We start from the raw sequence: 25,415 nt of genomic DNA, 5'->3' as shown, positions 1-25,415 counted from the left end.
AGTTGGCGCTGTAATGGAAAACCAAAGTGGAACGTTTGACGACAGCAGACGCAGTTATAGCGAAAAAACTGCAGTCCTCGTGATGGGTTATCTGCCGATATGTTGACTGTTAATAAACAATTTTGCGACATTGGTAAAAATGAATTCTTGAACAGCTTCCCTTTGAGAGAGACTCGTCCTATATTCTGAGTACATACGGGTACATAGACAGCGCGGCCGTTTGTTGGGCGCAGACTGGAATTGGGTGCACTTATTGGGTTTCTGGAGTGTCGGTTTCGTTTTTCTGCTGCTTGTGGGAGGAGGAAAACATTTATTGCATATTCTCCTTGTCTTCCTGAGTGGACCCCTCAGTACACGGCTCCGTGTATCGCCGCGATCCTGCAGGCCCGCCAGGGCAGCTGTCGCTGGTCTGGCAGAGAACGATATCAGGAATAAATATAAGGGCTCGCAGTCTATCGTCCCGTTGTCTGTCGCTATTTTCTCAGCCCGCTCGATCAGCCGGCGTTGGTCGGTCTGGTCCGTGCGGGACAAAGCATTTTCCCAAAGGAAGGGGTGGGGTAAGTTATCGGTTTAACGCCGCCGAGTAGTTTTGTTCAAACTCAAACGGAATGGTATAGTGCTATCGGCTGGAGCTGAAGGCAGCTGGGACATTTCTTTATGTAGCGGGTAAGGAAGAACAAGTGTTTGTGGTACAGGTTAGTAGTGTACGTGTGAGTCTGAAGTTTACGCCACGCTACATCACAGGACAGCCACCCAGGACAGCCAGAAGCGCCACCGCATCGTGCTTACGTCACAGATCTGTGACGTAAGCACGAAGCGGTGGCGCTTCTATCGCCAGCGTGGTCCGACTGGGGGTGAAAAATAGGCTTTGGAATATTTCGGTTCCATGTATTCCTATGGAAGCTAACCCTATTTTCCACCCCCAGTCGACTGCGGCGCCGCGAGCGCCCCCTTTGTTTGTAAACACGGTGTTGGTCTATATATGTTTGGCAACTGTTTTAGTGTTACTGTTAAAAACAAAACCGCAGACACGACAGGACAGGTCGTGTCTACGGTTTTTGCTCCTTACCAAGTCTCATCAGCTGGCCTACAACCAGACTTTATTAAGATGTCATAGTCTCGGCATTTTTTAATTGCTCACTAAAGGCGTTGATATCCGAGATGGGGACATCGATGAAACAGCAAATTTACCGTGTGCTCGAAAGCGCAAAATCTCCGATGGTACGGAAGCACCTCATCGCCGCAAGTCCTGCCGCGGTGGCACAGGGGTTATACAATGTCCAAGGATGTGTGACCAAACCCCGGCGGCCGCTTTTCGATGGAGACGAAAAGCAAGACTCCCTTGTGCTCTGCAATGTCAGTGCACTTTAAAAACCCCAGGTGGTCGAAATACCCAGAGGTCTACGGCGTCTCTCATAACCTGAGTTGCTTTGAGACGTTAAACCTCACAAACTAAACCAAACCATCGCCGCAACGCCACGAGGTGACAGAGTTCCTACAGAAGCTGCCAACAATTATAGGACGGCAATCCGCATGAGATTTGAAGGGACGGGAGCAGTTCATGCGGGTTACCTGTGAAACCCGAAAGATCTCTCCCGTCATTTAATAAAGATAACTCAAGGCGACGCAAGCAAGATAGCGGCGAACGCTGCGCAATCATTGGGAGATTAAACGTTACAAGTTTAACCTTGTGCGAAATCTGAAATAGCCACCAACACGCGAGTAATCGCCCCGCAAACTGACAGTGTATTAAACGAGCGCTCAATTGCCCGAAAATACACCCTCTATATATAGTGGAATACAGCTCAAGGATCAGCGGCGAAAACGCCGCTAATGAGGCCCTTTGGCCCATGCTGTCAACCATTTCTGATTACACTGTGGTTAATCCCACTTCATGGACTACCGCCGGGGTGGCGCAGTGGTTAAGGCACTCGACTGCTGCTCCCAAGGACGCGGGATCGAATCCCGGCCTCGGCGGCCGCTTTTCGATGGAGGCGAAAAGCAAGGCTCCCTTGAGCTCTGCAATGTCAGTGCCCGTTAAAGAACCCCAGGTGGTAGAAATTTCCGGAGTCCTCCACTACGGCGTCTCGCATAGCCTGAGTCGCTTTGGGACGTTAAACCCCACAAACCAAACCAAACTTCATGGACGCTCCTGCCAATCATCTGTGACCGCTGCACCGCTAGGGCCAGTCGACAGTGTTGGGTGCAGGGTCTCATTTCAGGAGTAAACGTCTTTCCTTATTTCATGTGATTCACTTATTGGCTTCACTACGCCAGTTTTTCGAGTCGTCAGCGTCACGGAGGTTTTCACCTTGAACAACCTTGAAGGTCAAACCTATATTCCTTCTCTCTCGTCTAACAGATACTGCGCCTTTCCTTTGTTATAAACCAATGTACAATACACAAGAAATAAATATGAAAACATGACCTTGACCTGGGTCCATATTCCGAGTTCGCGTCATTATCGTGAGTGTCGCTATCTCCCCGACCTCGAGTCACCTGATTGGTGGAAACACTGGAAAATGATGTTGCCACCTCTTCCGGTTCCGCAGTGGCAACACCCAGTTCCGGCGTTTCGACCAATCAGATGACTCGAGGTCACGTGAAATAGCGGCATTTCGATAACGACGCAAACTCGGAATACGGGCTCTGGTTAGATGTAGGTGTCCACGATTCCGCGGAGTCCGATCAATTTTTTGTCGCAGCACATGGTGGTCGCTCACAACCGTGAATGGTCGTCCGTACAAATGGGGCGAAATTTTGATGTGGCCCAAATGATGGCATTATTTCTCTGTCGTCGAATAGTTGGCTTCAGCTTTCGACAAGGAACGGCTAGCGTACGCGATAACTCTTTCCGCCAATTTTCTGAACAAGAACGGCGCCTAGGCCAACGCTGCTTGCGTCGGTATGAATTTGTCTCCGCATTTTCATCGAAGTGCCCGAGTACAGGAGGGGACTGTAAGCGCCGCTTAAGTTCCTTGAAACTATCATATTGCGGCGTTTCCCTATAGACGGTACGTCAGCCTTTGTAAGTTGCGTCAATGGTGCGGCCATGCGCGAAAAATTCCTGAGAAATCGCCGATAGTAAGCGCACAGCCCAAGGAACTATACGTACAGCTTTCCTGTCGCCTGGCTGTGGAAACTGTGCGATCGCGGCTGTTTTCTCCGGGTCAGGGCGAACACCATCCTTGCTAACGATGTGACCTAGGAATCGTAGTTCCTCGTAGGCGAAGTGGCATTTCTCTGGTTTCAACGTGTAACCTGATGTCTTGATTGCTTCGAGCACTGTCTGAAGCCTTTTCAGGTGGTCTTCAATGCTTGAGGAGAAGACAACGACATCGTCCAAGTATACCAGACAAATCTGCCACTTCAAGCCGGCCAGCACAGTGTCCATTACTCGTTCAACGTCGCTGGTGCGGAGCAGAGGCAGAATGGCATCACCTTGACCTCAATAGTCCGTCCGGTGGGATGAATGCAGTTTTCTTGCGATCTCTCTCTTTAGTTTGCCAATAGCCGCTCTTCAGGTCCATCGATGTGAAGTATTTAGCGTTGCATAACCGGTCCAGTGTGTCGTCGATGCGGGGGAGGAGGTAGACGTCTTTTTTCGTTATGCTGTTCAAGCGCCGGTAATTGACGCGAAAGCGAAGGATGCCGTCTTTCTTTACCAAAACCCCTGCGCCACCCAAGAGCTCCTTGATGGATGGATAACGTCATCCCGAAGCATTTCTTCTACTTTATCACGGATGGCTTGGCGTTCACGCGAGGATAAGGCCTTGGCACAGACGTCTGGCGTGTTCATCCGTGACGATGAGGTGCTTGGCCAAATTAGTTCTCGAAGCTGACGAAAAGCATTCGCTGTAACTTTGAAGAATGGCCCTTATCTGGTCTTGGCTGCTTCGGGGTAGTGCTGGATTAATATCGAACCTGGAATGGGGGCCTTGGTCAGTTTGATATTCGCGGGCTCGTCGGGGAGGGCATCGCTGATGTCTGCTAATTCGTCGAGGAAGGCGACCGTTGTTCCCTTGTTGAGATGCCGGTATTCTTCGAAGTTGGTTACTAGCACCTGAGCTTGTCCATTCCTAAAAGGGGCAATGCCTCTTGCGATGCCAAGTCCTCTATCCACTAACAACTGGATGTTTAATTCGACGACCCGTTCAGCGATTTCGACTGCTTTTGTACCCACAGGGACGTGACGCTTATCGGGGCGATATGGTCAATTCTCCGTCGAGGACGTGGAGAGCAATGTGAGGCGTCCGATTTCTCGTAGCAGGTATGGCGCGAAGGTCGATGATCGCCCAATGTTTATTCAGAAAATCCATACCCGAAGTCACGTCGCACGAGCAGTGCTGTAGGGCGACGAAGCTGGTAGGGTAAGTACGTCCATTTACTGTAACCCTTGCGGTGCATTGCCCCGGCGGCGTAATAGGTTATCACCAGCGGTACGGTTTAGCGGGTCATCCTAAGGGGTCATCATTTTCTTGAGCTTGGCGGCGAACGCTCCACTGATGACAGAATAGTCGGCTCTGGTGTCCACTAAGGCGGTAACCGTGCGACCGTCGACAGCAAATTCGAGGTCACTTGTTCGTGTCCGCATGTTGGCTTCGGTGTTCGATCTCTGCTTCGTCTTGTGCTGGAGTCGCGGCCGGGGCACACCGTCGTCACTTCTCTGGGCGGCGATGTCAGCTTTGAGTCAGGTCGCGTCGTCATGGATGTTGAGGTCGTGCGTAGCGGCGGTGTCACTAAAGTATGAGCGCGTCGAGGGCGTCTTCATAAGGAGCGTCGGCGTAATAGCGGCGTTGTCGTTAGTCGCCGTCGGCGGCGGACGATCTTCGTTAGTTCGCTGTGATGTGAAGCAACTTCGCCTCCAAGTTGCTACTTTTACTTTCCCCTAAGGGGGCAAGGGGACCTTTCCAGCACACTGTCTTCATAGTTTGCGGCCTGGCGACGCAAAGCGTGCCCTGTACGGAAATGGAGAGCGGTATCGAAGACTTGGCGACTCTGTCCTGCGCAAGTGGTGTTCGATTTCTTCTATTTGTTCGCCAGGACGGGGTCGTGGTGCGTCGATGGCGAAGCCGCGCAGGCCGATGCGTCTGTATGGGCAGTGACGTAAAATGTGGCCGGCTTCACCCGAGTGAAAGCATAATGGCCGGTTGTTCGCAGTCTTATAGGCGTCGCACTTCCTGGGGCTTGGAGGTCGTTGGTAGGCTTAACGGGTGGAGGTCAAGGGGCTGCTTTCAGAAACAGGACGGTAGCGGCGAGGGCTTGGAAAGTCGCGTCGAGGCGCAGGACGACGTAATGCAGCAGCGTAATTCATCGCTGTTGCTTCTTTTGCTGGAGCCGTCGGAACCGTCGCTTGAGGAACACCAGCGCCTGATAGACTTCCTCACGGATGACGTCCGTGAGCGACGTAACATTCGGCTGCGCTTGCGGCGGCAGACGTCGGCGCAGTTCTTCACGAACGACTTGACGGATGATCTCACGAAGGTATTCTCCGCTTGTAGGTGTGATGCCGTAGTGGCTTGCAGACAGCGTTTCAACAGGCTGGTTGTAGAGCCGCGTCCTTGCTTCTAAGGTTTATATATATATATATATATTTGCTGCTCCCTGGCATAAATTGGCAACAGTTGGCGGATGGCGAAGTAGACCTGCGAATAGCTGATCTCACCGCGCATCAACAGGTTCACTTTCATCTCCTCTGTCATGCCGGGATCTGCGGGGCCGAAAAGACGCTTCATCCCCACAACATAAACCAATACAGGCTCATTTGGGAGCTGAATTCTTTATTGGAGGAGGGCCTTAGCTCTTTCTTTCCGAACAGAACTTGCAAAGGCCATCAAAAACTCTACTTTGAATGTCTCGCAATCCTTGAAAGGAGCCGCATGATTTTCAAACCAGACACGGACAGGTTTTCGAAGAGTGAAATAGACTTGACTGAATTTCGCTGCGTCGTTCCAGATATTAAATTCTGCCACATGGTCGAAAAGGTTCATTCAGTCTTCTGCATCTTCACTGAGCAGTCCTTGGAAGATGAAGAGGGGGGAGGGGCTCTCGAGGCTGAACGACAGCGGATGCAGTAGACAGGGCCATTGTCAACGTTGGGACCTTCTTCCGGGGTCGAACGGGGTCCGGCAGCAGACCGTGTTCGAGTTGGAGCCCATGAAGTCGGCGGCTGGTTCGGTGACCTGTAGGCTGGTCCCCCAGGATGACTGGGACGATGCTGAGGTCTTCGCTTGAATTGAGGTAGGCCGGATCACAAAGGACAGCACCTCCACCAGATGTCACGTTGTGTTGACAATGTCGTTGTCAACAAATGAGGAGGCTTGATCTTCACTCAGATAAACTCTTTATTGGGCTGACTTGCGCCCGCAAAAGAACTAAGAGAATCGGAGGCGGCGATAATAATTAACGTGCTCGTCGGTCATCGAACAAAGAAAGCCCGTCGCACGCGTCAGCGCTCAATTTAAAGGCGGCAGGAAAACATCGAGATAAAACCACAGACCGTGACTAGCGTAATTTGGAGCATCGCAGAAACACACGCGAGTGGTAGGAATCTTCTAGATTCCTCTCTACGCATCTTGTGCGACAAAGGAAATGATAAAGCAGAGTCTCGCAACAACGAACATGAACAAAAACAAATGACAGAATCGATCCTCGCTTAGGATCACTGTGATAAGGCCGCATTCCGGGGGCTGTCAAAAAAGAACAAATAAAAACTTAAATTGTTCGCGGCAATCGATATATATATATATATATATATATATATATATATATATATATATATATATATATATATATATATCCTGACTATACAAGGCGAAGGCCTCTCCCATATTCATCCAATTAACTCGGTCCTGTGCTAGCTGCATCCACTTGACCCGTGCGAACTTCTTTACCTCATCGGCCCACCTAACTTTCTGCCGCCCCCTGCTACGCTTTCCTTCCCTTGGAATCCAGTTCGTTACCCTAGGCGACCATCGGTTTTCCTCCCTTCGCACTATACGTCCTGCCCATGCCCATTTCTTCTTCTTGATTTCTACTACAATATCAGTAACTTGAGTTACTTCTCTGACCCACTCTGCACGTTTCCTATCTCTTAATGCTACCCTGCCATTTTTCCCTCCCATTGCCCTCTGCGTTGTCTTCAACTTATGTAGAACCCTCTTCGTTAACCTCCACCTTGCAGCCCCATAGGTGAGTGCAGGTAAGATGCAACTGTTGTATACTACTTTCCTCTTGGCCGATACCGGTAAGCTACCAGTCACACACACACGCGCACGCACGCATACATGCATATATATATATATATATATATATATATATATATATATATATATATATATATATATATATATATATATATATATATATATATATATATATATATATATATATATAATACATAATATAATCCATGATGCTTCATTATGAGGTATGACTGATCATGACTACGAAACAGCAATATATTAAACGACGACTTGAATGACTGCAACGAACGCGCGCCAAGGAACGCCACAAGACAGGAGCGACGGTGTACGATCCAATCTCACACTTGCAGGAGAGTGTGACAGATACTGCATCTTTCCTTTCCTGTAAACCAATTATATATAGCGCTGCAACGAACGGGTGCCAATGTAAGGAAACGCTGTGCGGCACCAGCCCCCCCCTTCCTGGCTAGCAAAAACTCTACAAGGGGCGCGGATATACCATGTGCAGCAGCATCGCTCAGGCTTTCGCATTTCTCCAGTGCAAACTCTGCAGTGCTCAAGAAAGTATTTTCTTCCACGTCTGCGGACGGCTTACGCAGCAGAAGCCAGTCTCTCATGGGACTATTACTACCGTGCCATTCCGCACATACGCTCGTCTTCATTACGCCGAAAACAGATACGTTCGACTCGCAGTGCTTCACGGGCAGCAAAAACACTTTCACTTCCCGCACGATATTTATTGTAGCAGCAGAGTGCGATAATGCCATTGTTGCTTCTCTTGTCCTGTATACAATAGACAGGGCCTATTCCATTGCTGCTTTAGTCCGCCAGGCCGAAAGCTTCGCGCGCACGTGACGGAAGAGAAGGCGAATCGCGGATGAAAGAGATAATATATCTTTCCGGGCTCGCTCTCGAGGCAGGCGAGTTGCCTTATTACCCCTTGCGTCGCGCCGCTCTGCTCGCGCCGTGGAAAAGCCAGGCGCGCGCCAGAGCCCCAGCACGAGCTTGCGTGCACTGGAAACAGATCTTATGAGACCTGCCGCTCGAGAACGCATCGAACCGTCGGGAAACGCAATTTATGGGCGCGGCGCCGGCCACAATCGCAACACATCGGGAGCGGAGAACGCCCGTGCTTTGTGCTGTTCCATCAACAAAGCCAATTCGTTACTGCGAGCGCTGCGCCCCCAAACACGAGCATCGTTTCGCGAGCAATGTTTAGGCTGGTGCCGCCGGTCCTAATGTTTTCTCGCCACTGCCTCGCGTCGGTGCTGCGTCTGTAGTCCGCGCAGCTGAAACTTCCAATCTTGTTTAGCGTTTCGTATTTTAGGCGCGAATAAAAGCGGGTAGAGTAGTGCCGAATTCTGGATAGAAACAACGGAGAGCCTGGCACAGCAACCGGCATTTTTATAGGGCGGCTAGATTTTATTGTCATTTAGCAAAGTCGAATCCGTACACAGATCGAAGCAGTTTTTGTGAAACAACAACAAAAGAATGCCTAAAATATCGCAGCGTTCTGCCCATCCAGACGGTGGCGTTCAGACGTGACGCTTCGCCGCATGGCACTTAAGTTAGCGCAATAAAGCTCTTTGAAGCAGAAGGCAAAAACAAAGTTCGGTGGTGAAACTGTCGCGTCGAGACTGCGAAATAAGGGGGCGCAGGGAGTGAAACAGCAAGCACAGCAACTGAAAATCCCCCTGTCTTGAGAAGATCACACAACCGGTCCACGCCATGTCAGTGCGAGTGCAGTTGCGTAGACCCGTGTCTACGGGGAGGCTTAGTTTTGTTCTGACGCTGTGTAGCCTTCGTAACGAACTTGCATCCATACACCAACTTAGAGCGCCCTTTTATAGACACTTCGTCTGGTATTACAGACGGCTTTTCTTTTTTTTTTTTTTCATTGCTTCAACTGGCCTTTTTGTTGTTCTTTTTCTCCCTCTTTAAGGCTGTACACATCAGTTTTCCCCCGTGAGTTCGGAGCGCGTGCCATCTCGTAAACGCAACGGCCTGCTTCCTTCTCAGCGTAGCCTTTAGTTCCGGTATTACATGCGCGTGGGGTAAACAGCAGCGGGGCGAAGGTGCTTACCTCCCTCGAGCTGCGTTAAAACCTTCTCTTCCTTACCGTTTCCCTTTTCTCAAACGCACGCGCATCGAACCGGCACTACTTGCCACACTGAATTCGAGATTGTGCCGAGTGCTAGCGGGACAAAAAATGAAGGAGCAAGTTTTCTTCGTTCGCTTCTTGTTGTCAGCTTCAGTGACTGTGTAGCCTGTGCGGAAATGATCCTTTATTCTTAGTTTCCTTCAAAACTATAGTGCAGTACGTCGTTCGGAAGCAGGAACACTCCACCACGCACTTGCTGAGGCCTTCTTACAGTGCACTTATGTTTTATTTTCGCACCTGTTGACTTCACATTTGTTTTGCCTATGACTCCGACGAGGTGGGCGACGTACAAGCTTAGTTCTGTGCATTACTGTACTGGGCCCTTGATGTGAACAGCCACTTGGCACTGCTTCATTCGATTCTACCTGGGCTTGCTGATTAAGACCAGATGGTTCCACCACTTGAGTAGCGCGACGTAGGAAGGCAGGCGTTTCTAATGGCATTCCAGGCGTGGCGGCACTGAGACAGAGGGCGTTTACTGAGCCGCTGTCGAAGTAGTCTTACGCTAGCGTACGAGCGAAGAGGCTTTTTGACGCCATGGAATCCTGCATGTGAAATTTAGCGCGCACGCGAACAGCAGTGAGTCATTATGTATATATCATCAAAATCCTAGACTAGAATTTGACTGCATTAGAGAATCTAAATAAATTATCGATATGTAGTACGTGGTGTCGCATGCACGATGACGGAGACCAGCCAAATGCGACAAGCAGGTTTAACTGAGCCTTCTCAGCGCTTTTCTTCATTATCGAAATGACGGTGGAGCAAAATATGTTTATTGCACGCTGTCTTACCGATCATAATGATTAACGTGTCCACTGCCTACGAAACATTGTGCGCTATGGGTATGAATGAATGAATGAATGAATGAATGAATGAATGAATGAATGAATGAATGAATGAATGAATGAATGAATGAATGAATGAATGAATGAATGAATGAATGAATGAATGAATCTATTTGCTAACGCAGTGAATATAATATTCTCTGAAGCGGCAGCCAAAGGATAATTCGTGTTTGATGGAAGAGCTAAAATCAGGGACCTAAATTAGTTTCCGACCCGCGGTAGATATGAAAAGCGCCGCAGTCGAGTGAACCGACACCATGTTTTAGAAACGGTTCTTGTTATTCTGCCACTTTGCGTGCTGAATGCCAAAAAAAAAATAAAATAAAGTCTTCCCATTCATGTCGCCATTTCGCAGTCGTGGTGAGGCCGAGTTTTAATTTCAGCGCAGATTAATGCAAACTGGATGAAAACTGTCAAAATCGATTGTAGTGCTGTTAAATGCCTGCGAGACAGAAGGAAAAAAAATTACAGTCGATTTGTATAGTCAATCAAATGCGAAGTAGGTGCGTAGCACTGCTTAGGCGCGGCGGTCAGCACAATAAGCTGCTTCACGACGCGCCGAGCGGCTCGGAGCCGAAGTCCAGGAAGAACCGCGCGTGCACGTCTCCTATCCGTGAAAGCTGGTTGGTTGGTTTAGTTTGTGGGGTTTAAAGTCCCAAAGCGACTCAGGCTATGAGAGACGCCGTAGTGGAGGACTCTGGAAATTTCGACCACCTGGGGTTCTTCTTTAACGTGCACTGACATCGTACAACACACGGACGCCTTGCTTTTCGCCTCCATCGAAAAGAGAATGCCGAGGCCGGGATTCGATCCCGCGACCTTGGGAACAGTACTCGAGCCGTGAAAGCTGAGGAGTGACTGATGCGTGGGGAGAGATGCCGAAGTTAAGTTATGGACGCGCGAGCGATACACGACTGCGCATTCCAGAGCAACACACGATTGTGCAACGCTGCCCAGTGACGGCCGCCACGTCCGCAACTGACACGCTCGCTCCGCCCTCTCAGTTAAGTCGCGTGATGCGGGCGTCGCCACTTCCCCTTCCTCCTCTTCAAGTTTGAGCAGAGACGAATGGACATAAGGAGAGAGAACTGCTTTTGCTCCTCAATGCTGAGCCGTGCGACGCGCGCGTCGCCACCTTCTTTTGGTTGGTTCATAGGAAGAGAAAGGCGCAGTATCTGTCACACTTGCTCTGTGGACACCTGAACCGCGCCGTAAGGGAAGGGATGAAGGTGGGAGTGAAAGTGGATAGAGAGAAAGGGGGGCCGTAGTGGAGGGCTACGGAGTAATTTCGACCACCTGGGGATCTTTAACGTGCGCTGACATCGCACAGCACACGGACAGCGCCACCTTCTTTTTCTCCACTTCAAGTTCACGAAGAGAGAGAGAGAGTGAGCGGCTTCGGACAGACATAGGCGAAATCCGTGATTGCGGCTAGTAGTGCTCTGAAAAAACGTATCTCTTAAACTTCTCTTAAGGGGAGAACAGTGGAAGCATAGTCGTCTAAAGGCAAGTTCTCTAGTCCTGTTTAGTCATGCCTAGTCATTGTAGTCATTGCCATTCATAGCTAAGCATTGTTACTCATTTCCAATCAGTTGCGGCTATTAAAAGTCGTAGTTTGACATATTGGTCATTACGAGTCATTTCTAGCCATTATTAATCATTATTAGTCAATAGCATTAGTAATTAACTCTATCGAAGTCTAATTACAACTTTTATTCATTACCTATCACTATCAATCGTTTTCATTCGTAATCTCCCTTCTCACACGTCCACTATTTGCGAGTGACACATCAGCGCACAGACTCGACGCATAGCTCCCGTGCACAGATTTTCGCTCCATGAACCTAGAAAGGCGTCCACCTTAAAATATTTTTTTCTGCAAAACGGCTTGGCACAAGATATATACATAGATGTATTTATTGAAAGGAAAGGCAGATAGGTTGGCCGGGGTGATTAAAATCTGGCCTGCTACTCAGCACTAGGTAAGGGGAGAAGCAAGAGAATCATGATGGGTGACGATGGGGGAGAAGGCATATGAAAATATATACAAACACGACAGTTTGCTTTACAAGCGCGAATCAAATCCAAATTACAGCTTAGTCTCAGAGCGCTGTGCTCCTCTCGTGCAGCCACAGTTGCCTGAAACTCAGCCCCAATTACCGCGACTCTCTGTATAGATGTATAAACTAAGCTATGCGTAGGAAGGCATTGACGACGCGGCTTGCAGCGTCGACAGTGTATTTGTGGTGTCCGGTATCCGGACGGAGGGAACGAACAGACGCAGACCGCAGCTCAGGGTAGACTGTTTATTTACGTCAGAGTGTGAGCGTGTGAACTCGAGAGAAGAGAGAGAGTAAAATGTGCTGATGATGATAGCACTGGTGTGTGGAAACGAAACCGAAACTTGTGCGGGATACAACAGTATTGTGTCGCTGAAGAACGAAAGAGGTTAGTGCTGGCGTCCTTTCAGACGCTTCAGGGATATGACGTGATAGCATTTGTGGCTGGCGTTTGCCGGCTTCCCTTTCGGATCCTAGTTCGCCTTCCTCATTTCCTATATTGAATATTTTGTTCGAGTTGGGTCGGAGTCGCGTTTCCCATGAGCATGACGGCGCTCTCATACTAGGCCACTGCGTTCGGGATTGCAGAGCAAGTTCTGCCCTCTCCTTCCGTCAGACTCGTGGTTTTCAAACTACGTGTAGCGGCGTTTTTTTTTTTTTTTTTCAGAAAAATAAACATTCTGCTGCTCTTCGTCCCACATTTTGAGCGCAGCGGCCCGGCCACAGCTGTCTGGCCAGTACTCAGCTTGTCGCCACGAAGCGACTTGGGCGTACGATGGGAGGAGCAGCAGTGAGGAGCTCACGACTGGTGCTGGACGGTCTAGCTTGACTCCATAGACGTCACGATTAGAGGTGGTTTGGTAAAGGAAGCGCATTCAGGACCCCTGAAGAGGCGGCTTGCTTTGTGAACAGACGTCGTGGGCGCGGGACTTAGCTGTGCTTCAGAAGCTCCTCTCCATTATTAGAACCAGCTTCTTCGTCGTACGTGCGGCAACGCCCCACTAAAATGTCATACAGAGCCGGAGGAGCGCAGGAAAAAGTCGAAGAAGCACTATTACTGTGGGCACGGCTCAGCCAACCGACGCGTGAGTTAAGAGAGAGAGAGAGATACGAAGAGTAAGGTACCTCGATGTAGCGAGGCGCTGATATCGAGGCACCCTAACGAAGAAGACCAGCGGGTGCCATCAGACAGCCAAGCCGGAATCGCATAGCGGCGCCAATAAATGGCTATCACTAATAGCATGTGTACAGCTGCAACATACCTATTCATTACTGCCGAGAAAATTGAAATTTAAAACTAGAGAATTTTTCCATAAAAAAGGAAAACGATTCTAAGTCATCGTTTGTGTGTGTGCAAGATTACGCTTAGGTTCAGGGATACGCGGTAAAAAAAATAATAGTAATAATAATAATACATAAGATAAACACTGTCCTGCTCGAAAACAGGTTGTGGTGGCCGGTTCGGTTTTCAGTCAGTGCATCCTTCGAACGCGCTAATTTAATGGAAAAATCACCCACACTCAAATTTATCCCCGGCTACTTTAATTTGTTCCACATTTCTGCCGCGCTGGCTTTGCCGTTACGCTGGTGGAGCACTTTAATGCCTCGCCCTCTCTCTTTTTTCCTGCTAATTCCGTTTCCGTGTGTTTCATTGTCTTTCGGGCCGACAGAGTCCAACACGGATGACGATTACGAGGACCCCGACGCGAAGATCGCGAAGTACGCGACCGTGGCACAGAGTCCCAATGGCGCGCCCTCGGGTGCTCACCAGCCTGCGCCGCAGTTGATGCAACACCAGCAACAGGCCCGGCCGGCGCACCAGCACCAGCTGCACCAGCAGCAGCAGCAGCAGTACGAGGCGGTGAGCTTCGGCAGGCCCGCCAGCAATACCTACTCGCCGACTCCGTCTTCGGCGTTCCCAGCGTCCACCGAAGCGGCGTACGCTGGGTCGCTCAGGCCGGCCAACTATGCGTCCTCCATATACGGTAATAGGTAAGCACGCGCGCTTTTGTCACCCCGCCCCCCTCCCTTTTCCCGTTTTCTTAATTGCACAAATGAATGAGATGCCCGGCCTCCAGTAGTAGACCATGACTGTATAGTCCGTCACGTATCGCACCACTTTCGCCTCTTACTTCAACTGCATGCAAATACCATTTGGTTTGGTTTGGTTTGTGGGGTTTAACGTCCCAAAGCGACTCAAGCTATGAGAGACGCCGTAGTGGAGGACTCCGGAAATTCCGACCACCTGGGGTTCCTTAACGTGCACTGACATTGCACAGCGCACGGACGCCACTCCGTTTCGCCTCCATCGAAACGCAGCCGCCGAGGCCGGGATTCGATCCCGCTTCTTTGAGCACAGTAATCGTAACCGCTGCGCCACCCCGGCGGAGCGCAAATACCATTTGGCCTCCCCTGCTGTGATGCTACGCTGTTATGCCGCCTGTGGCTAGGAGCTGAGTTTACAAACACCTGTTCCCATCTCATCGCAATGGCAGACTCTCCAACGTGGGAGCAGTAAGGGTGTGATGAAACGGTTGGGCACATACTTTGCAGCTGGCTGCCCTCGGTAAACTTAGCGACAGCCTGCCTTCTTGCACTCCGCCGCTTGAACTCTATAGTCTTATCACAGAAGCAAATATTATGGGGCCTTGCGCCAAACTTTCATCACAAAGGAATGCGCCCTGTCTGGTTGTTTCACACCCAGATAGATGAGAGAGAAAATGATAAATGTAAAGCCTGCGAAGCGAGGGGGACCCTCGACCATATACTTTGGGAATGCCCTAAGTCTCCGGGCGCTAGGGACAACATTAAAAGTAGAGAAGCCTGGGTAACCCTACTGCGAAGCGACGTCCCCGCTGACCAGCAGAAAGCCGTCCGCCTGGCGGCTGAGGCCGCGAATAACCAATGTATATTCGCCAGTCCTTAGTCGCAGAGGTTCCAGCCCCCGTTCCTCAGGCCTGCGTGCCAGGAGCGGGGAGTAGGGGGCCTCCTAAATCGGTGGAAATTAAAGTTTTAATCAATCAGTCAATCGGTGAAGGCGCTCTGAAGTTGGTAAAGGACTCGGGGTTGAATTTCCTTCAAGTGTGCGCTCTCTGTCCCTGTATCATAGTGGTCTATAAAGACGTGAAAAACTCATTTCCTTGGCGCTCTTTCTTCCTTATTCCACCTTTGTGCCCCTCCCCACGTGTAAAGTAGCCTACTGGGCATCGCCTACTTAACCGTCTTTCCGATATTCTGGTCAAGAAATCTCGGATGAAGCCCCTGAAAGCAAATAAATTCACAATTAAAAATCAAGAACACTGACCTTTTATGCTGGACACGAGGGGAACTCCGCAAGGCGCTGTATCCCTCTGCTATTCAACATTGCCATGATGCGTTTACCGGTCTGATCTGTTGGGTGTGGTCGAAGGGGTGCAGCACGCCCTGTACGCCGACGACATCACCCTCTGAGCCACGAAAGGGCGTCTGGGGACAGGGAGGCCAGCCTGCAAACGGCTGTCAGCACAGTGGACCGCTATGCCCGCGCCTGTGGTCTCCAATTCTTCCCACAGAGATCGGAATTCGTGCATCTGCGCCCCTCACACTCATGCTCGACTCAAATCTACCTCTCCTTGCAATGCGGCCCCACTCAAGAATCTAAGGAAATCTGTGTTCGACGATGCGAGACAGCACTCTCCGGCAAATGACGGACCAGGTGGGCCGCATGGTCCGCCGAGTTTCCAACAAACGCTGTAGTTACGATGCAAGGACGCATTGCCGCTGGCGAACGCATTCGTGACCAGTCGAATCATTTATCTCCATCTGCGGAAACAGGAGGATACCCTCGAAGTCATCCTCCGTAAAATCATGAAACGAGCACTTGGCCTTCCGGTCTCTACTTCTGCCAGCCGCCTCATGGCGCTGGGTATAGTCAATACCTTCAGGCAACTTTGGGAGGCCCATCTTACCAACCAATACACGCGTCTGACAAAGAGAGATGCGGGGTCGCTGTCTTCTGACTTGACTTCACATCCCACACAGCCAACGCATACAGGAGAAATATCGCATTCCTGAAAAATGGAGACGCGCCCTCCACGTGAGGCCTCTCCTCGCCAACATGCCCAAAGAGGACCATGATGGTCAGTGCCTGGCGCGAGTGGAAGCCTTGGACCGCCATTATGGAAGCAAACCAGTTTTCTACGTGGACACCTACAACCTGAACCCTAGGGGTGGTACACAGCCGCAGCCATCCACGGGGGTAAATCAGTAGGCGGCCTTACATTCAAGGCCCAGTCACCAATCCACGCAGAAGAGGTTGCGAACGCCCTCGCAGCCTCCCGACTCCTGTTCCAAATACATAATAACCGACTCGCGAGGGGCTTCTCGGAACGTCCAGCAAGGGTGGACTGTTCCCCTAGCTTGCTGCATCTACCAGAATTGTAGCTGAAACTCGGATCCCGCGTACCAATCTCGTTTGGGCTCCAGGTTACCAAGGTCTCCACGGGAATAAGGCAGCCGTCCGCGCGCTCTAGCTCTCTCCGGGCATTTCTCACGGGACCCAACGCTGACCAGGATTGCGATTTTAATCCAGCTTATACATTTAGGAAAATATATGAATATTAAAAATCCACTCACCAAACTCTCCCCACTCCGTGCAAAGGGCTGGGGAAAGCTAACGAGCGGGTGCTCCTGCACCTGCTTACCGATACGATATTGTGCCCGGCAACTCTTAAACATTTTGATCCTCCATTTGACAGGCGGTTCTGACACCTACCACATGGTGTTGGCCTGCCAGAAGAACCTATCCCTACCCTCTATCCCCAACATCACCTGATAGAACTTGGAGGCGACCCTGTCCGGCTGCTGCACCTTCGAGGCCCAAAAGACCTGAAAGGTCAACTCCGGCGATTTTTCGATGCTCACAGATATCAACAATATTTGCATCAGACGTTCTTCTCAACGTCAACATTGTGTTCCAAAAAAGCACAGCTGAGGACAATTTAGTTTTCCCGCAAAGTAATTTTAAAGATAGCGCTCCGGGATTCGCGTTGTTAGACAGGAAATTGTTACGGCCAACACTGTGCTTGATGACGTCACAGTCGTGCAGGGGTTTTCGAGCAGACGACGGCGTCAATGCAACGGCCCTGCTGCGCGCGGCTTGTACGGTGTGGCGTCGCCTGTACGATCCTATGAGGTGCTACTAGCACGGAGCAGGGCAACGGCGGCGCTACTCAGAAACAGCCCGGCACGACAGGCAGGACAGGCACGGCCGACAGCTTGCTTGCAAACAGCATAGGTCTTGGAGTCACTATCTTATAGTTTCAGCTCACATTTAATTTAACGCATTCATTTGCAGCGATCGGTGGTAGGTATTGTTAGCTGCACGAGTTATTCTACGAAAAACAACAGACTGATTCACCACTGATTTCCCGGGAAAAAGAAAGCTTTGCGACAAATTGAATCGTGCGATCCGGCGCCCCCCTCTACACCTGAAAACGCATGTATATGTTCGGAACATTTTACGGGGGCCTGCTACCAACACAGGATGGTTCTGATATTAGAGTTGGCCTCACCAGTATTAGGCGATTATTGAAATCGGGTGCTGTGTCGAAGATCTTTCCGCACACGACGTACCGTCTGCCGCAGTCCGCCGATGTCAGCACGGCGGACTGTTTGCGAGCCACCGTCAGAAAAAAAAAGCATGCTAAAATCTGTTGATCTCTTAAATAATATGCGATTGGATAAATTAATGTAAAAAAACCCTTACTGAGGATTGCTGATCTGCAACGAGATTTTTGGGGATAACTGCGATACAAGCGAATTTCTACTCGCAGCTCACAGCTGCTGATATGTCGCTCAGCTCATCCGCTCTCATACTCTATAGCTCCGCTGCTAAGGCGTCGCCGAGCTTGCATCTTCTTTTTTTTTTTTTTTTTTTTTCGCTGCGGCTTTGGTGTGAAACAATTTAGGCCTAATTATAGGGCGCAGCGCACGGCCAGAGGGCCGTTGTCCGCCGCTATCGCGGGCAGCACCGTTGTGCTAAGCTCGCTGCACTCAGTGCGGCAAGTGTTGCGAATTTGTCGTGTGCTGATGCGGCTGGAGTCGGTCAGATTTTGTTGTACCGCTTAACATTTATTACGCCGAGCAAACGATCCTGAGAGGACGGAACGGGGACACATGCTGCTGTAGGGCGCTTTCTCCCAAAGGTAGTATCCGTCGAATGGCACACTATGCAATGCCGATATGACTTGTCGCTCTTAAAACTTGCTTTAGTGTGCGTTAGTGTACAAAGTGCACATAGTTGAAACTGTATGACCAGCCCGTGCGCTCCAAAATTTTGCAAACGGGTTCGGCGCACTTTCCGTACCATAAACGAACGCCGACACCGCCGCTGAGCTTCGTAAAGGATAGTCGTGATCAGCAATCATGATGGAAAATAGCGCGAACGTACACGAAGGTCGCGGAAGGAAGTAAGTATCCGTCGAATGGCACACTATGCAATGCCGATATGACTTGTTGCTCTTAAAACTTGCTTTAGTGTGCGTTAGTGTACAAAGTGCACATAGTTGAAACTGTATGACCAGCCCGTGCGCTCCAAAATTTTGCAAACGGGTTCGGCGCACGACACGGACAACTTGCTTTAGTGTGCGTTAGTGTACAAAGTGCACATAGTTGAAACTGTATGACCAGCCCGTGCGCTCCAAAATTTTGCAAACGGGTTCGGCGCACTTTCCGTACCATAAACGAACGCCGACACCGCCGCTGAGCTTCGTAAAGGATAGTCGTGATCAGCAATCATGATGGAAAATAGCGCGAACGTACACGAAGGTCGCGGAAGTAAGTAAGTATCCGTCGAATGGCACACTATGCAATGCCGATATGACTTGTTGCTCTTAAAACTTGCTTTAGTGTGCGTTAGTGTACAAAGTGCACATAGTTGAAACTGTATGACCAGCCCGTGCGCTCCAAAATTTTGCAAACGGGTTCGGCGCACGACACGGACAAGCGCTTGTCCGTGTCTTACTTCCTTCCGTCCTTCGTGTACTTTCGCGCTATTTTCCATCATGAATGTTAACCAACTCGCCCAACTTTCGGCATTACTTAACGTGATCAGCAAGTTGGTTACTTATGCCATGTAAGACTTCAACTGGAATTTGAAAACTGCTTTCGCTCAGAGCGCAATCATTTTCACAACATATCGAAAGCCTATAAAATTTTGCGTACGCTCAATTTTTATCCATGCCGTTATTTGAAAAAGTCGTTAGTTTTGGTCGTTTAGGAGCGCGTAGAAAAATATTAAATTGAACAAATGTCATTCTTTGGAATGACATTCAATTTTACATGTGGCAGGCGTGTAGACAATAATCTCACTCACAGTGAGGCGGATTTAGGGTTGGTATCGAGAAAACAAAAACGAAGGGGGGGGGGGGAGGGGGGGGAGGGAATCGTAGTAACGATCAGCCGTCCTCATACACGCCGGTCACTTGCATCGGGTTTGTGAGGGCATAATTGTCAATGGCTTAAAAATTTTAGGGAATTGATGCTTCATACGGCAATAATTTTAGCCGCATTCAAGATCACTCGCTCGTTCTGTCCTCATTGCCCATGCATGCCAAATATATATATATATATATATATATATATATATATATATATATATATATATATATATATATATATATATATATATATATATATATATATATATGCATTTGGATGACTATAGGCCTAGCTATCCCTGTCCGATGACATCGAGGGCAGCTCACCGACATCACATAATATGTTTCACATGGTGCCGTACGTGACAGCGATTGACGTTCGCACACCTCGGCAGAACGGCAGCGGGTGCGTGCGACGCGGCTGCATGCCTGTGGTTGGTTGGTTCGTTGGAGAACCATCATCTGACGTCACGCAAGGCACTGCTCTCCGGGCCACGCGCGGGAATTTCAATTTTGATTCATGTTTTTTGCCCTAAAAATATGCACCCGATTCATGACAAGGAACGAAGACAGCATAGAGCAAAATTTATTCAACGCAAACTAATAAACGACCCTCCTGAGGAATCACCCTGCTGCGATGCTGCCTGCGGGCTAGAAGGGGCCGCGGTCATAGCAGTGGTAGATGGGAACCACTCCCAGAAAGTCATTGGATCTATTAATACGTGTAACGCTTTAATAGCTGAAGAGGCTGCGATAGCGTTAGCATGTAGAGGCACTAAAGCCAGAACTATCCTTTCAGATAATAAGGCGGCTGTTAGGAGCTTCGGCAAAGGCCTAATTTCCAAGCAGGCGGCCAGTCTACTGAGAAAGCACCCGCTAAACCGGGAGGTTTCAGTCATCTGGGTTCCAGCTCACGAGTGTCTACCAGGCAATGAGGCTGTCCATCGCCTCGCTCGAGATGTATACACCCGAGCGGCCATAGAGACCCCGCTACCCGGAGACAAAGACCCCCTCATCACCTACAAGGAGCTCTCTGAGACTCCCAGACTAAACAGAAGAATCTATCCACCACCAGATAGGTCCCTAATACCCTCAGAATGCAGGGCCTGGCGAAAAATACAGGCCAATCGTTTCTTTCCTCATGTTACTCTGCATAATTCATCATTTCAAGACTGCCATCGAAAGACATTTTTTATTGTAACCGCCGTACTTCAAGCCCACCCCTCATGCAATACCCCTTAAATGGGGCCTTTGAGGATTGAATAAATAAATAAATAAATAAATAAATAAATAAATAAATAAATAAATAAATAAATAAATAAATAAATAAATAAATAAATAATGAGTTCACAGGGGACCCAGAGGCTTTCAATCTCTTAAACGTACCTCTGAGTCAAAATCATCTAATCTGGCAATGCTCCGATTCTCCAGGAGCTAAGGAAACTGATCCCCTTGATCAAATTACCTGGGAGTCCTACATCCGCAGCCCAAATGTGGATGAACAAAATATCGTCCTACGCCTGGCGGAGGAGGCTTACTCCAAGACCTTCTCTGCGGCCACGGCGCAGGAAAGCCGGCAAGGAGACCCTCCTCCTGGCTGAGCCCCTGCCCCGAGGTCCATGTCGGTGTAAAGTCTTCTCACTCACTCACTCACTTATTTATAATTACTGCTTGCGGATTGTAAACAATGTAATCGCGTACTGGGGTAACCAAGCCTATCAGCAATATAAATCAATCATTAACTCAGTAAGGTCGAACAATCGCCGGAGTTGCGCGCCCGGGCTGCGTGCTGCAAATGCTAACAGAGTTGAGTGCCTGTCTAGGCATCCCACCTATTAAAGAAATAGTGACTCTTACTACACTACCTCTTTTTATATATATTAAATGTAAATTTCACCGCCACCACCAGCAGTCGGGCTCGAATCTTGGTGCTTCGGCAGATAATAATAATAATAATAATAATAATAATAATGTTACGACCGTGCATCCGCATTTGCGCGCTCTATTGTTCGCCTGTGGGCATGGAAAAGTTTTGTGAATATGTGGTGATGGTCCAATGGCTCTAAGTGAGCCTGTTTCCAGGAATCCTGTTTTGTAAGCATGTTTTGCTTTGTGGACAACCTGCAAATGCCAAATTGACCCTGTCAAGAGAACGTCTGGGAAAACACAAAGAAACGTCCCCCTGCGGGAAATAGCAGGAAGTGCTTTCTTTCTTTTGTTCACCCTTCCAGTCGAGAAGTGCTATCCTCCAGTGATGAATGCCTCCTATCCAAAGGAGACGACAGAGTGACATGTCCGCTGACGTGCAGGACAAGAAAGGAGCATGACTCATACGGCCATTAAGTGATTTCCCGGGAATGCAGGAAAGATTTGCAATTGTCGAAAAGGGACAATGTTGGGAGCCCTATGCGGCGCCACGTGCACTCGGGTTTCTGAGAAGTAAAACCCCTTGTCAGAACCAGCCTGTGGTTTCTTTGCTGAAGAATAGAAATGTACCTCCTCTCCTCGCCGTTCCCAAGCTTTTCCCGCCAACAAGTGATCACGCCCAACGAATGAATGCCGGACCAGTCAGTGCTTCAGACCATCAGTGCAGTGATGTGTTCGATTGGATGCCGATACCTGAGGGGCGTGCCCTGGATTTGGTTGGTCAGCATCTTCAGAGAGGGGCTGGACATAGGGGGTTTTTAAGGACGCTGCAGAGCACGAAATGTCGCTCTGGGCCCTGGGTAAACGGCTCATCCAGTTGCTTCTCGCTATGAACTCTTAACGCTTGCCATTTTGCTGATGTACTCTTCTTTTTCGTGTAAATAATCTTGTAAATAAGTTTCTCAAAGTGCCATTAAACCTGCTTGTACATATTTCACCAACTTCGAAGATTCAATCCTACTTCAACCCCGAGTCTCTGCACGCTACCAAGTGAAGGCCGGGACGACGTAGCCCCAGCGTCACGACAACTGGTGATCAGCGGTGGGATCTGAATCTACAAGCACAACGACTGGTGACCAGCGTTGGGATCTGGATCTACAAGCTGCAACATCTGGTGATTCGAGGTGGGATCTGAATCTACAAGCCACTACATCTAGTGATCGGAGGTGGCATCTCAAGCAACAAGCAGGCGCAACAATCGGCCAACAAGAGAGCAGCTCGGAACATCGATCGCATGTGTGGGTGAGTGCTTGGCTTTTCTTCTGATGTGGACCAGGTTCTAGAACAGGGTTAGATTTTAGAACTGGTAAAAAGTGTTGAAACGCCTTTAGGTTTGGTAGTTTGCACTGTTGTTTTGGAAGTAGCCGACACTCGGAGCGATCATGGACCTACAAAAGCTGCAGAAACCGGACCTGTTGCTATTGTGTGAGGAATTGGGAATTGATACAAGTGGTTTGGCACGAAAACCTTTGATTATAAAGGCAATCACAGATTTGGGAGCCGATGATGAGGAGCTCAGTGAAGCATGGAACCTCATCGCCCAAAAAAAGGAGGAGCAGCTCAGACAGCAGAAAGAGCGGGAAAAAGAAGAAAAGAGGCGTGAGCGCGAACTTGAGAGGGAAAAAGAGGAAAGGGAGCGCGAACGTGAGAGGGAAAAAGAGGAAAGGGAGCGCGAACGTGAGAGGGAAAGAGAGGAAAAGAAGCTAGACATTGAGCTCCGGAAATTAGAACTAGAGTTGAGCAAGAGGTCGGGCGATTGTCCCCAGCTAGCGGTACCTCGTCTCAACAAGGAGGCAGATTTCAAGATGTCAAAGTACATGCAGCCATATGTGATATCAGGGGATATCGGTCTGTATCTGGCTAACTTTGAGCGAACCTGCGAAAAACTGTCCTTCCAGCGAGACACTTGGTCTCAGAGATTATTGACGGTTCTGCCCTGCGAGGCAGCGGAGGTTGTCGCGCGGCTAAGCAAGGAGGACGCGGACAACTACGAGAAGGTCAAAGCTTGCCTTCTGAGAAAGTATAGGCTTAGCGCCGAGGCGTTCAGACAACGTTTTCGGAACGCTACTAAGTCCAGGGACGAGAGTTACCCTGAATTCCTGTACAATTTAAGAGTAAATTTGGGCGAGTGGCTAAAGAGCACAGATTCCTACAGTGATAGGGACGCTGTAGTCGAGCGAATTCTTTTGGAGCAGTTTTATAACTGCCTCCCAGAAAAAGAAAGAAATTGGTTACAGGACCGAGGCGAAATTAAGTCGGCAACTGAAGCTGCCGAACTTATTGAGGAGTATGCTTCGCGCCGACAATTCAGCAACCCAGCAGTGGATAGGCCCCGCAATCCCAAGTTCAGTGTGAAAAACCGTCAGGAAAGGCACTTTGCTAGAGTTGGAAACGAAGAAATGAAGGTTTCTTCAGGCAAATTCCCTAGAAAGGACGGCAGTGAGAAAAGTGGGGAAGTGACCAACGTGCAGAACACAAAGAATAAGCTTGAGGCTAGGAAGCCGCTCACATGCTTTAGGTGTAATGAGCAGGGTCACATTGCCGTCAACTGCCGGAAAGAAAAGATTGCTTTCTCGTATGTCAGGGACTGCGATGAAAATATGCAGCTTTTAGAACCCTACCTGCATGACCTAGTAGTCAACGGGAAGCCTTGCAAGGTACTGCGCGATTCGGCCGCAACGATGGATGTTGTCCATCCGGCGTATGTATCGCCTTCCGACTATACAGGACAGTGTGCATGGATCCGACAGGTAGTTGAGGAACAGAGTGTGTGCTTGCCGATCGCGAACGTGGTCATCGAGGGCCCTTTCGGCGAATTAACAACCGAGGCTGCCGTTTCAGGAAAGCTTCCTAAGTGCTATCCGTATTTGTTCTCCAACAAATCGGACATGCTGCTGCGAAAGAGGGGCATCCTTTTCGGAGACAGAGTTGTGCAAGCCTTAACACGTTCAAAGGCGCGAGAACTAGCTACACTGCTCATTCCAGAAAAATCCACAGCGGAGGAAACGGCAGTTAAAACAGTGGTAAATGCGGAAGATAGCAGGTCAGAAAACTTTGAGAGCGAGGCATCTCAGATATGTCAACTTGAAAGTGAGCTTGATGAGACGCGGAATGAGGACGTTCTTGAGAGTAACCTCTTGCCGCCAGTGTCTAGTAATCTCACGAGACTTTTAAGTGGAACCCGAGAGGACTTAGCTATAGAGCAAGCCAATGATCCCAAGATACAGGAGATAAGGGAGCGCCACCGCGCCACTAAGACAGCAAACAATATTTCTTTCGAGATGAGAAAGGGAGTGCTGTATCGCTTATTCAAGGATAAGCGCGGAGTAGAGCGGGACCAATTAGTCGTTCCCCAAAAGTACCGCGGAGACTTACTGCGACTTTCCCATGGCAGCTCGTGGTCATGTCACCTTGGAATAAAGAAAACAAAGCAGAGGCTGTTGCAAGAATACTATTGGCCTGGATGTTTTAAGGACACGGAAAATATTGTACGGTCATGCGACACGTGCCAGCGGGTTGGAAAGGCGCAAGATAAGTGGAAAGCTCCGATGGTGTTAGTACCAATCATTACCGAGCCGTTTCACCGGTTAGTAATAGATGTAGTTGGGCCACTTCCCGTGACAGAGTCAGGGTACCGTTATATCCTCACTATGTTATGCCCAGCCACAAAGTTTCCAGAGGCTGTTCCGCTGCGCGAGGTGACGTCCGAGAGTGTAGTGGATTCGCTGCTGTCAGTGTTTGCGCGAGTTGGATTCCCTTCCGAGGTCCAAAGTGATCAGGGTAGCGTTTTCACGAGT

The 25,415-nt window shown here is 49.4% G+C and overlaps 1 protein-coding gene across 3 annotated transcripts in view; it reads left to right on the top strand.

Annotated features, from left to right (window-relative positions):
* The window catches only part of LOC146207210 (aquaporin AQPAe.a-like), a 189,521-nt gene that overhangs the window by 145,631 nt on the left and 18,475 nt on the right, over window positions 1-25,415 (top strand). For 2 of the 3 annotated variants that reach the window (XM_084608984.1, XM_084609042.1), the window contains one exon: window positions 13,945-14,266. The exons of the other annotated variant lie outside the window; for it this stretch is intronic. In XM_084608984.1, coding sequence (XP_084465110.1) covers window positions 13,945-14,266 — 322 coding nt within the window. The remainder of the gene's footprint in view (window positions 1-13,944; window positions 14,267-25,415) is intronic. 3 annotated transcript variants of the gene reach the window in all.

Source organism: Amblyomma maculatum, chromosome 1, assembly GCF_055883805.1.
Source record: "Amblyomma maculatum isolate TAMU_Amacu chromosome 1, ASM5588380v1, whole genome shotgun sequence".
Classification (NCBI taxonomy): Eukaryota; Metazoa; Arthropoda; class Arachnida; order Ixodida; family Ixodidae; genus Amblyomma; species Amblyomma maculatum.
The sequence above is the reverse complement of the archived record's forward strand: the minus strand, read 5'-3'. Positions and strand labels throughout refer to the sequence as shown.